Source organism: Candida jiufengensis (assembly GCF_024610255.1).
Source record: "Candida jiufengensis strain CBS 10846 chromosome Unknown scaffold11, whole genome shotgun sequence".
Taxonomy (NCBI): domain Eukaryota; kingdom Fungi; phylum Ascomycota; class Pichiomycetes; order Serinales; family Debaryomycetaceae; genus Lodderomyces; species Lodderomyces jiufengensis.
Window position 1 is genome coordinate 213,465 of NW_026261569.1, and position 16,918 is coordinate 230,382.

Consider the following 16,918-nt stretch of genomic DNA (forward strand, 5'->3'; position numbering starts at 1 on the left):
TAAGAACCATTTGTTAATCTGATTTAGATTTTTAACGGTATTCAGCGAGCTTCATTTATGACAACTTCTCATTTCCCATTTTAAGCGTTTTTTTTGCACGATACTGCTTTCAAACTTCAAAGTCAGCTTTGAATTTGTTTATAGTTTTCGATAAAAAATAAAGTTAAATTCATACAATTGTAACTATACATTCACAACCTATATTATCATTAGTTAAACTTACGTAAAGAACAAAGTAGTTTCGTATTTTTCCTTCAATTGATTCCATAAGGCAAAGCGATTTTGTAAATTCATGAACCCAATATATCGAAAGGTAAATTTTGTCCCGTTAATGAGAGTGTGTTATCACTATAACAATGAAGATCAAATCATTGATATACAAATTATTAATTAAAATTCCATGATTTTTTAATTTATCTGCCATGCTTGACTCTATATTTGAACCCACAATTGCAGTTCTTAGTTGCAAAATTAGTGTTCTTCCAAGAAGTATTCCAATAAGTCACATTAGCCATTTTGAGGAATTCAATAAGGGCCACAATCAAAATGCAAACATAAAAAAACCCACCAATGTGTTTCTGTAACCTAAATACTATTGTACCAGTGATGAAAAATAAAAATAATGATGAATAGAATAAAATTTTAACAAATTCTTGATATTCTTGTTTCAAATCTTTTAAATCCAATAAACCTAATGATGTTATTAAAAAAAGTATGCCTAATGCAAAAGTGAATATGCCTTTAACGAATTCTTCTGGTTCATAATTTGTCAGTTCTAAAAAATTATTATTCTTAGTTTGTGTTGGAGCAGGCTCTGAAGCTTTTGAAGATGAGGCAGTAAATGGAGTTGAAGGGACTGATGAAGTACTTGGCGTAGATTTTGATGAATTTAATTTTGTATGTAAATCCTTATCTTGATTTTGTGCTAAATTTTGATTTATTTCCAGATGTTCTGAAGTGGTAGATGGACTGATAGGTGTTGTGATATTGTTCTCATTGTCTGAATCTGTGAAATTTAACTCTGTAAAAGATAAACTTTCATCCATCTTGACCAATTGCTTGTTAATTGCAATTAAATGAAGGTGGCAATACTAACTTGATTATTGTGTCCTTAAAATTATTATCCCTGAAATTCAAAATTCTTATCTTTTTGATCTTGTGTAAACTTTTATACTATGAAACAAACTGCAATTGAATTCTTGGAATCAAAAAATTTACCATATTCAAATAAATATTTCCGAAATCAGGAACAGTCTGTATTTTAGGAATGTGAAATAGAGCTGACTGCGACTAAAGATAAACAAAAACTTTATAGTTTGTGTTATTAAAAAATTTACTACAATTTTATTTCGAAATACGTTAAAATAGTACCAACCATCGGTGACTGACCTTGAAATTTAATATAACGTTTCATTTAAAATTTGATTTTGATTATGCTTTGTACTTTTCGAATATGATATTTTAAGAATGTCAAAAAGATTATCAGAGAAAGTACAATAGAAATAATTAAAAATTTTGAAATATTTATTAGAATTGTAATAATAAAAAAAAGCAAAGTCAATATAAACAATTATACAACAATAAAAAATCTTCAGAATCCCATAAGTAAATAATAACATCTATTCCCCAAAGTTGGCCAGACTTGAAAAATATATATACCACTTATATTGATAAATCTTTTTTTAATTTATTTCTGAAAATTCTTCTATTTTTATTATTTATTGTTTCTTGTTCTAAATATACTTCAACATTGTTACCATAATAATTTTGAACTTGTTGTAATTGAGTATCTTCAATGTTTTTTTTGTTAGTTGGATCTGATTTTTTATATTCCCAATTAAGTACTTCTGTCAAGAATTTTAGTATTGTTTGTGAATCTGATTCTTCACAATTTTTCTTTTCTAAATTGTAATGTAAATTGATTTTGTTCTTTAAACATCCTTTAATTGGAGGTTCCTTTTTATTTTTATTTTTCTTAAATGACTTTTTAAATTTTGCATGTTTGTGGGAACCACTTGAATATATTTTGTATAAGCAGTAATCTAATTCTTCTTGAGTTAGTTGTTCTTGTTTTAATGTTTCTGCAATTGATGAAATATCAATATTATTATTGGTTGTTTTTGCAATTTTTATTTTATTTAAAACGTATTTTTCAACATGTTTTGGGATATTTTCTGTTTCTTTACCTTTGGTTGTACCATATTTAATGAAGTTTTTAAATTTTTCTAATTTACCTAAATTTTTTTGATTAGGTTTTATTGGATTATGAATGAATTGAATAACTTTATCTGTTTTGTGAGGAGAATTGTTTAAATTTGAAAATGATGCTGCTGATGATGATGATGAAGTAACTGTAGCTGAATCAGTAATGTGTTGATCTAAAAAGTGAACAAAATCACTGAAATATTGAATTTGGAAGTCGTCTTCTTTAGTTACATCAGTAGCTTGATTAAAATTATGAATAAATTCTGTGAAATATTGAATTTGGAGGTCTTTTTCTTTAGTTACATCAATAACTTGATTAAAATTATGAATAAATTCTGTGAAATATTGAATTTGGAAGTCTTTTTCTTTAGTTACACCAGTAACTTGATTAAAATTATGAATAAATTCTGTAAAATATCTAAATTGTAAATTATATGATAAGTCAGTTTTATCTTTACATTGATCTTCTAATTCAGTTTGGTTTTCTAATTCTGATTGTTTTTTTAATTCTTTAAAAAATTGAGTTTTAGAAATTTGTAAATTTTCTAATTGTTTAAAAATGGCTCTACTAAAATAAGCAGGTTTAAAAATACCAATTTTTGTAAAATTATGTTGTTGATGAGCTTTAACTTCAATTAATGATTCTTTTGATTGGGTTTTTGAAACAGATGGTGAGGTTGGTGATGGGTAATCAAATGAAGTATCTTTTTCAATATTTTCTTGAACTTGAATATTTGAGGACATTTCAAAAAAATTGAAGTTGATTGAGTTAAAGGTTGATTAAACGATTTAAAGATCTTGTTTATAGATTTGTTATTAATTAAAGTAATTGATTGATTAAGATTTTGGTAATTTAAACTCGTCTGGATTGGAATTTAAATTGAAGTTGAAATGAATTGGTTGTAAATAAAAAAGTGGGAATTTTGATATGTTTTGCAACCAAAATAAATAAATAAATAAAATATAATTAATGGTTGTGCAAGGCACAAAATTGTTTGTATGTGATTTTCATTTTGTTAATAAAAGTTTAAAATTAGTGATTGATTTGATCTAATTGTAAATTGACTTACAACTTATGAAAGCTGAATTGAGCTTATGTTCAATTGAACAGTAAAGTAATCAAATTTTTGAATAAAAGAAAAATAAATGGGTAAATGAACAATCGTACACTTAACTGACATTTATTATAATTAATTACTTCTCGTGATACTACTAATAGAGCAATAAGATATATTTGTTTCAAATATTTATAATTTTTTTAATTGATCATGTATCATTTTGCATTTTTCTACAATCTGAAATAGTATTTATGTTATACTTCTACTATAGTCTTTACTCTCTTCAATTCTACAATTTGGTTTGCAAAATAGGTCGAATGATCCTAACTATACTGATTTGAAATATTTATATACTAACAATATATTTTACGCGCGCTAAATAGAACTTTATACAAGATCTAAATATATATATGAGTAGTGTAATTAATTCCAAAATTGACATAATTTACACTACCACTAATAATAACAAAAAAAATCAATAAAAAAAAATAGGGTTAAATTAATTTCCCTTTATTTTTTTTTTGTATTTTTTAATTATTTTAATATCTTTAATTTATTTTCATTTAACGTGTTTATAATAATTTCTTAATTAAACTAAATCGATTGGGATCAAATCTTTTATTTCAATCTCATTATTTTGATCATGTAAGTACTATATTTATAAAAATATAATTTTGACAGATACTCTAGAAACTTCTTACACTTATATATTAAATCATGTTTAATTATATTATTTTCACTCAAATTCAGTAACCACTTTATACTCTATAATAAATAATAAATAATAATTATATTATCGTAAATAATAATTAAAAGTAAAACAAATAAATTTATATTTGGAACACTCACAAAAACTAAATGTAAGACAAAGATTTACTTAGTGAATAAAGATCTAATAACAATTCTTACAATCGATAGACTATTGAATTTTCACAAAATATTAGGAAATAATAAGTAGTTTGTTAAGTTTATCTATTCAATTTTAAAGATGAAAAATTGAATGATAGTCTACTTCAGTTTCATTGAATTATAAATTATTTGAATTTAACGCAAAAATAAATTTAAAACCAGCATTTTAATTAAATAGAATAGAAAATAAATAAAACTTTACCATAATATGCATTTAAATAATTCTATACATTAACAATGTATGTATATAGAATATCATTGACATCAATCATCAAGAGTAGAATTTTAATATGATTCACTAGTAATAGACAGTTTATTAAATTGAAGATACCCTACCCCGTCTCTTATAATTCTTATTATTATATAATAAATTATTATATAGATTTTAAAATTATAATAATAATAATCATAATAATAATGAATTAATCATAACAAAATAATAATTAGTAAATATTCTATATTACTTACATAAAAATTGATAGTATTCTCAACCCAACAATAACAACAACAATAGTTACTATTCTTATTACTATTCTTAATTTATATCTATTATTATTTCTTAAAATTCAATTGTTATTAATTTACATAGAATATCTTACTTAAGATCTCAATTAAGAATAAGTATGTACATCTAATATATATTTAGTGGTTAATAGTTAATAGTCAATGATTGATAGTTTAATGATTAAGAGTTAAAGAAAATAAAAAACGTTTAATTTTTATTTAAAAAATAAAAATAATTAAAAATTTTAAAACTTTTTTTTTTTTAATTTTTTTTAAATTTTTCTTTCTTTTCTTTTATAAAATTTTGACAACCAAATATATTTTCATTTTGTCATAAACTTTTATTATTATCATTAATCATTTATATCATTTCAATTTACTTTATCAACATCACAAATTATTATATTTATCTATTGCATTTATTCATCATCTAATTTTTTTTTTATATTCCAATTTAATATTCCTCCACTTTTCAATTTAATCAAATTCCATTAGTAACAAAACCGAATTAGAAAAATTAAAATATAATAGGGAGTTTTTTTATTTATTTTTACAACCATCAATTAAGAATTTAAGAATTAGAGTCGTAAATATATTCAAATATAATCTATATAATTATTCAGAATCAATTGAATATTCTATTGGAGTTATTTTTCACAACGATAAATTATAAATAACGCGTTATATCTTACATCTGAATCGCCATCAATTTTCTAATTACACTTTAGATCCAATTATCAACATACTTAAATAATTAATATACTACAAGTATAAATCCATACACAAAAGAATTAGACAAATAATAGAATATAAAGTGATCAAGTTCTCAATTCAACCGAATAGGGATTAATTTGTTTAAAATTATATTTGATTTTAATTTATATTATCAACATTGAAAAAAAAAGCATCTATTCTTTCACTATATTTTGTATTATATAAACCAGACTAAACCCCAAAAACCACATTAACAACTATTCATTTACATATATTCAATTCAGCATTATAAATTTAGAATTAATTTTATTAAATAACATTTATTCATAGTCATTTTATACTTTTTTCCAATTAACAAAATTCAATACAAACAATAAATTTTTCAAGATATACTTAGCATCAAAATGTATAACAATAGCAACAATATAAGCAACAACAATAACAATAATAATCATACTGGTCAGAATAATACACCAAATACAAATGGTCAATTTAATCATTCACAATTACAAGGACCTCATTCTTCATCATCTTCATCATCCAATGTACCTCAATCTAATTCTCAAACTACAAATCTACCTCCAGGTTTGACTCATACATCGTCATTTAATAATCAACAACAACAACACCCACCACAACAGCTGCAGCAACAGCTACAGAATGCACAAAATCAGTTTACACAACAAAATTTACAGCATCATCAGCAACACCAACAACCACCTCAACCTCAACCTCAACCTCAACCTCAGCAACCTTTACATTCTCATGTTCCAACTTCACCAACAACTGGGTTGTTAAAAATAACCAATTTTCCAAGAGATTTGACAAGAAGAGAGGCTACTTTAATATTTGCATTAGTCATTGATGAAGTTCTAAGTATTGATGTTAATGAATATCAAATATTGGCATTATTCAAAAATATACATACTTGTATAACAACTGGTAAATTATTGGATGGACAACAAATATTTGGTCATGAATATGCTCCAATTAAAGTTGAATTTGATAATAATACTCAAATTAACTCATCAACAAATTTTAATCATACACAAGCAGCTTTTAATTCATTAACTATATCTCCTAATGTTAATAATATTTCACCACCAAATAGAATTAATCCACCACCATTATCTCATAATCAATTACCATCTCAACAACATCAACCACAAAGTACTATTGGTTCTAGTGGTGGTAATATACCAATTGCTCCATTTGATGTATTACAAAAGAGACAATCTGTTAATAATCCGAGATCAAGATTTATATTTAGTGATCCATTTCAACTGGATCAATCACAACAACATCAACAACAACTGCTGCAACAACAGCAACAGCAACAACCGCAATTACAACAGCAGCAGCAGCACCAACAACAACAACAACAACAGCAAAGTCCACCTTCTTCATCACAACAACAGCAACATCAGCCAATGAGTTCTAAACAATATTCTAATCAGGTACCTCCACACTTGGTAAATGATCCCCGATCATCTACTAAAGGTCCAACTTCAAATTCAATTGATTATTCAGAGATGACTGGTAAATCCATACTATTAATGGAATCACAAAATGATGCAAGAGATTATGAGAATTTAGTACGTGACCCATGGATGCCTAATCAAATTTTACAAAATTCAAATCAAAATAATTTAGATTCATCAACTCAAAGTCCAAATATTTTAGCTAATTCAGATTGGAATACAAGTCAAATGATTACTCATAATTTAAATTCAGCAGGTTTAAATCTGAATGGATCAAATTTTGTTTTGCAACAACCACCTGATCGTAGAAGAACTTCATCTGCTTTTTTTAATCCAAATCAACCTCAACTACTGTCATTACAACAACAACAACAACAGCAACAACAACAGCAACAGCAACAACAACAATCTTCTCAATCCCAACAACCTATTTCACAACAGCAACAAGTTCCACCGTTACATAGTGCATCAAGCATTGCTCCAAATAGTGCAACTACTCCTAATTTAAATTTGAGAACCTCTTTATCACAACCATCTGGTCAATTCCCACAACAACTACAAAAAAGAACTTCATCACCGCCACAAATTAATTCTAGTCCAACTGCAAGATCAAACCCACAATCTTTATCATCATCACAACAACAATCTTCAAAAGATATACCTGATTTATCATTATTAGCAAGAGTTCCACCACCTGCAAACCCAGCTGATCAAAATCCTCCATGTAATACATTGTATGTTGGAAATTTACCACCAGATGCAACTGAAGCAGAACTACGTACATTATTTGTTCCTCAAAAGGGTTTTAGAAGATTATCATTTAGAACTAAAAATCAACCATTAACTAATGGATCAACTAATGGAAATAATGGGTCCTTATCATCAACAACTCCAACTGGATCATTAACTATGAATCATAATCATGGACCAATGTGTTTTGTTGAATTTGAAGATGTTGCTCATGCAACTAGAGCATTGGCTGAATTATATGGAAGAGCATTACCTAGAAATAATAATGGTTTGAATTCAAATAATAATGTTGGTGGTTCAAATTCATCAAATTTACATAGTGGGAAAGGAGGAATTAGATTATCATTTTCTAAAAATCCGTTAGGTGTTAGAGGACCAGCAAGAAAATATTAAGTTCAGATTTTAAAGTGTTTATGTTCAATTTTTGTTTTACTTTTTTCAATTCACCAATTTAAAGGATATAATGTTTTTTTCCTGATAATAATTTCAATAATTTTTTTTTTTGATTCTTTTAATTTGTTTTATATAATTAATATTTACAATTTTTACATTATTGATTACCTTTATATATGTATGTACAATTTTAATAAAATTTAAATTTTCCGGTATTTTTTGATTTAAACATGAGTAAATTTCAAATGTAACCCTGATATAAACCATTGTCACCTTCAGTATCTTATAAATGCTCAAATTAATCTGGTTTATGTTGTTACTGTTATTCTAAAAATTAAATTAATATTTCAATATCAATTAATCTATCAACTCTTTTCTTATCGAGAAAATCTAAATTTATTAAACCCCACATAAAACTACTCTACAGCATCAAAACCCAAAAAATGTCATTACAAACACAACAAGATCCACCAAAAGTTCTACGAATCAAGAGAAAAAGAGGCCAAGATCCGTTACAAGCATTAATTCTAGAAGATACAAGATCAATTAAAAAATCAAAACCATCAACTCCAATATCATCACCAAAAAGACCATCATCACCTATTAACTATTTAAATAATGGGATTGATACAACACCTTCAAAAAGACATCCTATAGATCAATTTCAACAAAGACAAAAACAAAATGAAAATTTAAATTATTTATTTAAACTTTCTAAAACTGAAGATGATTTAAAAAATTATAATAATAATGAAACTATTTTAAATTCTGTATTATCTGAAACAAGTTCAAGTTCTCAATTTACTTCAAAATCTGATACAAATAAAGTCAAGGATTCAAAAATACCCACTCATGGATCAGCATTCAAAAGAAGATTCGTCATACAACCTCAAGGTCAAAAAAGATCAATACCAGAGGATTATGGTCAAGAAATTGGATTATCTAATGAAGTTAGTAGTATGATCAATGATTATGTTTCAAATGAATCAACTTCAAATACAAGACGGAAGAAAAGAGGTGGTAAATCTAATACTCAAATTCAACAAAATATAATTGAACAAATACCAGAGAGTAATCAAATTTCATCAACTCAACCATCATCAACAACTCAAAATGACGAACAATTAGTAGTACAAGAGGACGAAGATGATGACACGTACGTTTACGACGTATATCATCTAATAGATTCAGAACCATTAACAACAGCAAACCACCCTAAAACTCAAATTGGATATATTAGATTCTTTAATGATTTAGATGAAGATGAATCATTTTTATTAACCAATGATTCAGCAGATGATTTAAATAATCCTGATTTAAAAAAACCAAGTATATTAACTGATGATGAAGATTCAAATGCTGAATCATTTTATCAAAATGATTACCCCAGTGATGAAGATTTAGAAGGATTAGAAGAATTAAATAATTCATTTGAAGATGAATTTAATAAATTAAATATAAATAATGAAAAAGAAAATGATGATTATGAATATGAACCACATGATGGAATTGGATTTAATGGTGATGAATATTTTGATTATGGAGATGTTGAAAAATATATGGATTTACAAGAGCAAAATAATTATGAAGATGATGAAGAAGATGATGATGGTTATGATAATGATGAACCAATTAAAAGAAATGAATTTTTTAAAAGTGATCGTGATGATCCTATTGCTATTCATAGAGATAAAATTTTTAATAAATTAGAAAAAATGATTAATGAATGAACGAATATGATAAAATTTTGTAATTTAATAATACATTGTGATAAATTTATAGACTTTATGAAAAAAAATATTTACTTTTCTTAACTTGATTGATATCTAAATTACCTTTCTTTGGTAAATCTAAAATTTGAACAGGTACTAATACTGGTACCAAATGTTTTGGTTTTGGTATGATTTCAGTTTGTGAGGTAGATAAATTTGTATCATATTTAAAGACTTTAGAACCAACAATGTGAAACAACTTTGGATTATTTTTCTTTACCATTTTCAAAATTTCGTGATTTTCTCTTTCCAAAGTCAACTCTTTTAATTCTATGTTTAATTGATCATTAATTTTTCGTTCATTATAATTTGATCTTCTTTTTTTCAAAAATTCAAATAATTCTAAATTTTCATCTTTTTCAAAATAACATAATTGAAACGAATTCATCATTTGTTTCTCAAATCCCAGTTTAACAGTATTCATATAATCAAAAGAATGTAGTTCAATAAATTTTTCTCTCAAAATTGTAGATAATTGTTCAACTTGATCAGGATAAGTCCAATAAGAATCATGAATTGATGTAAAAGTAATACCTTGATTAAAACATTCATTACATGTTAAAAACATATGACTTGCATCCAATGAATGTATAAAATTTGGAGCAATAGCTAGTTCATGTTTTCTTCTATCCATTGATGTTAATTCTGAGGTCTTATACTTCATTATTGATCCAAGTACACCTTTTATTATTTGTTTTGGTAAATTTCTATAAATTTGTATAACGGGAAACCCAGCTGGAGATATCCAATTTATTGGTTCAAAATTTATAGGAGTTTTATACCAATTATTTAAATTTTTCAAATCTGTCATTGATTTCAGTTGTTTCAATTCCAAATAATTAAGTGTTCTTAAATTATAACTTGTTAATATTCTTCGAATATTTAAAACTAACCAGTCCTCTAAATTTTTTGCATTGTAAAATAATTCATCAATTGAGTTCAAAACCTTTTCAGCCAAATAATTCGTAGTCGTTAATCTAAAATTTTTTAACTGATTTATAGTATCTTGATTATATTTTCTTTTACTTGGATTTTCATAATGATCCGAAACGATATTATTAATGTTTTCTAATATTTGCTTACTTGCTCCATTTAAAGTAACTCCATACACTGTTGTCATAACTGGTCTTTTTACAAGCTTTCTATCCAAAATTTTTAGGAATAACTTTGCATCATCAAGCTTTTTTTCCTCAAGTACTCCTTGTGCAATATCATCTTTTACTTTTTTCTCGACTATATCTCTGATTGTGGAATAAACATCCTGTTTTGTTTCTTCAGGTAATAAATTAACTGCTTTCCCACCATCTTCATCAGCAGCCAACGCAGCATAATGTTGCAATCCGTTACATGAACCGTCTTGATGAATAGGTACTCTACATAAATAATTCTCAATTACTCCACCATTTGCTTGATAATCTAATATTTTTCTAATTTCATAACACAATGACAAAGTTGAAAATGGTTCATCAGCTCTCATCCACCATTTATTAGTAAGTGAATCATTTGCTGAATCTAGTATTTGGTCTTTGTACTTCTCAAAAAACTGTTCACAATCCTCACTTTGATAACCATTTCCAAACATTGCAACTAATTGATATTTAATCCAATAAAATCCGTTATCACCAAGTGGTTGACTAAACCAGAAAGTGAATAACGACCTAGTTAAATCTCCTCCATAATGACTTAAAGGTGATAATGCATAAACTCTACCTCTAAAATCAAACATATATACATGATATAAAATATCTCCATTTGTACCAAATGCATTAGCTAATTGATTTATCATTTCATAATTGAGTCTTAAACTTTTCAATTCAATAGATTTTTTCCTATCTTTTTCATGAATTTCTTTGGGAGGTATATCCAAAAAACCTTGAGGTGATTTCATGATCTGATTGAAAAAATTCAACATATCTGGATTGATACACCAAGCTGTCTGACCCATTTGATCTAAGCATCTTAATCCACTATCTAATTTACCCTGGTAATACAATTTTGTTAAGATTGACTTATGTAGACTATCATTACCACTAACGAATCGTGTTTCTGTATCTAAGAATGCTCCCTTTCTGGTGCCTAGCCAAGGAGAGGGTGGATGTAAAAGTGGGAAATGATGAGTGAAATCATTAATGGTATGTGATATTGAACTCATCAATTTTTGTATGATTGGATTAACCCGTATGACTAATTTCTTCTTATTCTTGGAAAATGTCGTTGCTAAAATAAATGCTAACTGATGATTAGAACTTGAAGAATCATTCACTTTAAAAGTCGTATCAATAACCTCGTGACCATCAATTTCACAATTTCTTAGAACTGAGTCAATCAAAATATTTGAAAATTTATCAAAAGAATTTTCAGACATGAGTTCCAATAACTGAGATTTATAATTTTGGGATTTGATGGACCTAATGTTCTTATTATAATAAAATCTTAGCCTACTCAAAACATCAGCAATAGCTATTTCCTCTTGAATAGACTGACCGATGAATAAATGAACTACCAAAGTTACTAATGATTGAATTGTGAACGTCTCCATCAAAGGCTTGAAGTTACTAAGTATTTTTTCCTCGTCAGTAATTGGGGTATCAAAGCTTATTAAATCACTCAAATATTTTGTACTTTCATCCACCCATTTAATTACCAACTCATGTTGACTTGAAATAAATGAAGCTTGAAGATTTTGAGGATTGATGTCGGACTTAGGTTGCAATTTACTGAGGTTGGACTCCAAATTAGTTTGCTTTATTTGATTGAAAGCCAAATATGCTTCCAAGAATTGTTGCTTCTCAATTTCTGGTAATGTGTCATAAAATTCAAACAAGGGTTCACTTATTACTTTGTTGTTCCATTCAAACTTGTTTTTCAGTATGTATGAACAAGCTTCCCTAAAAGATAGACTACCAAATTCATTCAAGTATGGTTCTATGGAAGCAGTTAAATATGATGTAACTATTTCTCTTGATGAAGGTGTTTCAAGTTGATACAATTCCCCTAAAATTTGTTGCAAACTGATCGGCAACAGATTCTTCAAAACCTGTAAATTAACTTTATACTCATCAGTAATTTGTTTGAAAAGCAGTTTCATTGCCGATTTTATAATTAATGAATCTGAGTCATCATGTATTTTTAATATACCCTCAAGCAAAGTTCTCACATGTGGTTGCAAATCAAAAAAAACGTCGTTCTTCTTGCTGAGGGTCTGTATCATAGAAGCATATTCTTGGACCACATGATTAAGTTTCAGTAAAGACTCCACTCCAGTTTGAATATAAAAATTTATAGTAATTTGTAAGTAATTCAAACGTTCTTCTGTACTCACAGTTTCCGTGGTTTCATTCTTTAATTCTGACAAAACTCCCAGAACGTAATTAGTGTTCTTATTAATAATAGCTTGAGTAAAGTTTGATCTCAAAGATTCTGACTTCTTAGTTAGGTTTGTTAACTCTTTTGCAATATCAAATATTGAATCACCAAAATTAGTTAAATCATTAGGTCTAATGGCTGAAGTTTGTAATTTTGTTAGTGAGGAATTATACCGTCGAAAAATTATTTTGATTATATCATTTTTCATCAATCTTTTCATAGTATCATTTTGAACTTGATGTGAAATGTGTTCATATAGATTTAGTCTAACTTGTTGATAATATATTTGGTTGTCAAAATTTTGCATATTTGGTGTAAAAAATATTTTTCTATTAGTATTCCAAATTAAGTAATTGAGCGGCTCGCGCTTAATTTTTTTGTATCTCCAAATAAATTTTCAGTTGTTTAATATGATTCATTTATATATTCATTAACAACAGATCTAGATAATGCAAAATAAATTGACTAAAATATCCATTCGCTTACTATCGGACAAAGCATCAAGATTTGTACCTAAAAATGGGGTATATCCAAAAGGTTATATAGTAGGTGGGATTCATTGTGGTGTTAAAAAAGATGGTAAATCATTTGATTTAGCTATATTACATAATACATTTGGTAAAAATGCTTCAGCATCAGCTGTTTTTACAACAAATAAATTTAAAGCTGCTCCAGTACAAGTATCACAAAGAATAATAAAAGAAACTAAAGGTTCAGGAATAAATTCAATTGTTGTTAATAGTGGAAATGCAAATGCAGTAACTGGATCTCAAGGTATTAAAGATGCTAATGATATGGTTATTGTAACTGATTCAGTATTAGAAAATGAACCTGATTCTACTTTAGTTATGTCTACTGGTGTAATTGGAAATAATTTACCAATTGATAATATATTATCAGGAATTCCAAAATTGGCGTTGAATCATCTAGGTAGCTCTCATCAAGATTGGATGAATTGTGCTACTGCCATATGTACAACTGATACTTTTCCAAAATTAGTAAGTAAACAATTCAAAATAGATAATGATATATATACTTTAGCTGGTCTATGTAAAGGTGCAGGTATGATTTGTCCCAATATGGCAACTTTATTAGGATTTTTTGTAACTGATGCACCAGTTTCTCCAGCAGCATTAGAACATCTTTTAAAATATTCAATTGATAGATCTTTTAATAGTATAACAGTTGATGGTGATATGTCAACAAATGATACCATAGTAGCAATAGCGAATGGAGCAGCAGGAGGTGAATTAATAGATATAAATGCATCATGTGGTGAAAGATATGTTGCTTTACAAAAAGAAATTACAGCTTTTGCTCAACAATTGGCTCAATTGGTTGTTAGAGATGGTGAGGGTGCTACAAAATTCATTACTTTAAAAGTAAAAGATGCTATATCTTATAAGGACGCTAAAACCATTGGATCAAGTGTTGCAAACTCAGCGTTATTTAAAACTGCAATGTATGGGAAAGACGCAAATTGGGGTCGTATATTATGTGCTATAGGATACGCTGACGTTTCGAATGACTCAGTTATCCCATCAAGAACAAGTGTTAAATTTGTACCAATTGATGGTAGTGAAAGTTTAGATTTGTTGATCAATGGTGAACCAGAAAAAGTTGATGAAGATAGAGCTTCAGAAATATTACAAAGTGAGGATTTAATAATTGAAATTGATTTAGGTACAGGTGGTGGTCAAAGTGCTGATTTTTGGACTTGTGATTTTTCTCATGAATACGTTACAATTAATGGAGACTATAGATCATAAAATAAATTGACAAATACTTAGCAAAACAGTTTATTGATTTTGTTCAATTTCGTTTTGATTCAGATTGTTTTGATGAACACTAGCTTGTTCTGACCCTTTTTGAGAACCTTGAATTGATCTACTTGCAAGTGATGTAACGCTACTTGCAACTTTTGATAATTTAGCTTTAAAAGAATTCATACTTTTATCTATCCCTGAAAATTTTCTAACTACTTCAACAATCGGCCAAGGAAAAGCTCTAAAAATAGGTACAAATTTGCCATAATAAGGTAATTTTATTTCACCTCTTTTACCTTGTTCAATTGCAGATATAACACATTTTGCAACAAATTTTGGATCTAACTCTGGTGCTAATAACTTTGCAGGAGTTTTCACACCTTTAAACATGGCAGTATTTAATTGACCAGGACAAATCAATAAAGTTTTAATACCAAAAGGGTTTAATGAAGGTGGACCCAATTCATAAGTTAATGATTCATGTAATGCAATTAAACCTGATTTTGAAGCACCATAAGCACTTAATCTTGCAGGTGACATATAACCTAATACTGACGCAATTGTTACTATATAACCTCTTTCTAATTTTAGCATATTTGGTAAAAATGCTTTTATAGTATAAAAACTGGACATCAAATTGGTTTGTATAATATTTTCAATTTCTAAATATGATAAATCTAAAATTGTTTTACCAGTTGTAATACCTGCATTGTTGATAAGAACAGTAACTATACCAACAGTACTTTGAATTTCATTTGCAATTCTCAAAACATCTTCTCTATTGCTCACATCACATTTATAATAAATAACATTAGGATCTTTGTCCTCTGGTATATTAATATCCAAAACAATAACTTTTGAATTTTTATCTACTAATTGTGAAACTAATTCTTTACCTAAACCTGAACAACCACCAGTTACTAAAACTAAATCAAATTTTGGTTCAAAGACTGTTCCAAATAGTAAGTCAGAAACTCTTCTAAATTTAAGATTTAACCAATATAGAAAATTGATTAATAATGTGAAAAAGAACAACATAAAAGTGTTGCTTGAATTTTTCATTAATGTTATCAACTTAAACAAAAACATTAAAAAATGAGCCTAAAACTAGTGTTGAAATCAAAATTTTAACACTATACTGCTTGATATGAATTACTTAGACTCATCCAATTATATGAAATGACCAATTAACTGATTGTTATTGAATCTTAATATTACAGAATACCTCTTAAATTAATAAAAAGTGGTTGCCAAAAATATGAATATTAGTCGTGTAAAATCCAAAAATAGTTGATACAGATTTTAAAACATAGAGTCTCTCATAGTATATAAAATTTTTCTCAATATGAAATATACACTAATCAACCATAGATAAAAAAGATCAACCAAGTAACGAACCAAATTCAGAATGTCTATGCAAATGATAATAACACCCAAACAGAAATATAACCCAAATGTTTTAAAGCAAATCAAAAAAGTAAATAGACTTCGAGGAACTTCAAAAAATTCATATAAATTTGATCAATCAAAATATAAAGAATTTGAATTATTTATATATCATCAAAGACCATTCTTGTACAAACCAGCAAATGGGATCAGAAATTTTTGGAAAGAATCATTGCCTACTTTAAGATATCATAATCCAGAAATTCAATTCACTATAAATAATATAACAGTGGAAAATGAAGAAGATTTAACAAAATTACCATTGAATTTAAAAATTCATGGAACTTCCAAAGAAAATGATTCAGTAATTGATTGTATAAGTAAACCACCACATCAAATTTTCAGTGAATTGATTAAATTAACGAATGCAAGACAGATGAATGATGAAGAAATTCCAAAATTACCTTTAAAACCTGCAAGTCATTTTATGATGATTAAAAAGGCAATGAGAGAACAAAGAGAAAAAGAAGCTCAAGAGAAATTAGCTAATGGAAATTAAAACAGTTTATGAAATGATAATAATGCAATGTAATGATTCAAAAATAATTCATGTA

General features: G+C 27.0%; 8 protein-coding genes across 8 annotated transcripts; 4 read left to right on the top strand and 4 right to left on the bottom strand. All coding sequences in view use genetic code 12, as the record gives it.

The window, feature by feature from the left end:
* Window positions 1-413: 413 nt before the first annotated feature.
* Window positions 414-1,046, bottom strand: KGF54_005484 (uncharacterized protein; the record flags this gene model as incomplete). Its single annotated transcript, XM_051766285.1, has 1 exon — window positions 414-1,046. One exon carries the CDS (start codon window positions 1,044-1,046, stop codon window positions 414-416), a length of 633 nt encoding a protein of 210 aa, XP_051617518.1.
* A 616-nt stretch (window positions 1,047-1,662) lies between these two features.
* Window positions 1,663-2,949, bottom strand: KGF54_005485 (uncharacterized protein; the record flags this gene model as incomplete). Its single annotated transcript, XM_051766286.1, has 1 exon — window positions 1,663-2,949. One exon carries the CDS (start codon window positions 2,947-2,949, stop codon window positions 1,663-1,665), a length of 1,287 nt encoding a protein of 428 aa, XP_051617519.1.
* A 2,845-nt stretch (window positions 2,950-5,794) lies between these two features.
* WHI3 (mRNA-binding protein) lies at window positions 5,795-8,014 on the top strand (the record flags this gene model as incomplete). Its single annotated transcript, XM_051766287.1, has 1 exon — window positions 5,795-8,014. The coding sequence occupies one exon, from the start codon at window positions 5,795-5,797 to the stop codon at window positions 8,012-8,014; it is 2,220 nt and encodes a 739-aa protein (XP_051617520.1).
* A 443-nt stretch (window positions 8,015-8,457) lies between these two features.
* On the top strand, window positions 8,458-9,744 carry KGF54_005487 (uncharacterized protein; the record flags this gene model as incomplete). The annotated part of the gene is made up of 1 exon (XM_051766288.1): window positions 8,458-9,744. One exon carries the CDS (start codon window positions 8,458-8,460, stop codon window positions 9,742-9,744), a length of 1,287 nt encoding a protein of 428 aa, XP_051617521.1.
* Window positions 9,745-9,799: 55 nt separating this feature from the next.
* Window positions 9,800-13,459, bottom strand: KGF54_005488 (uncharacterized protein; the record flags this gene model as incomplete). The annotated part of the gene is made up of 1 exon (XM_051766290.1): window positions 9,800-13,459. One exon carries the CDS (start codon window positions 13,457-13,459, stop codon window positions 9,800-9,802), a length of 3,660 nt encoding a protein of 1,219 aa, XP_051617522.1.
* Window positions 13,460-13,601: 142 nt separating this feature from the next.
* Window positions 13,602-14,921, top strand: ECM42 (glutamate N-acetyltransferase; the record flags this gene model as incomplete). The annotated part of the gene is made up of 1 exon (XM_051766291.1): window positions 13,602-14,921. The coding sequence occupies one exon, from the start codon at window positions 13,602-13,604 to the stop codon at window positions 14,919-14,921; it is 1,320 nt and encodes a 439-aa protein (XP_051617523.1).
* A 30-nt stretch (window positions 14,922-14,951) lies between these two features.
* KGF54_005490 (short-chain dehydrogenase/reductase) lies at window positions 14,952-16,007 on the bottom strand (the record flags this gene model as incomplete). The annotated part of the gene is made up of 1 exon (XM_051766292.1): window positions 14,952-16,007. One exon carries the CDS (start codon window positions 16,005-16,007, stop codon window positions 14,952-14,954), a length of 1,056 nt encoding a protein of 351 aa, XP_051617524.1.
* A 319-nt stretch (window positions 16,008-16,326) lies between these two features.
* Window positions 16,327-16,863, top strand: KGF54_005491 (mitochondrial 54S ribosomal protein MRP49; the record flags this gene model as incomplete). Its single annotated transcript, XM_051766293.1, has 1 exon — window positions 16,327-16,863. The coding sequence occupies one exon, from the start codon at window positions 16,327-16,329 to the stop codon at window positions 16,861-16,863; it is 537 nt and encodes a 178-aa protein (XP_051617525.1).
* Between the last annotated feature and the right edge of the window lie 55 nt (window positions 16,864-16,918).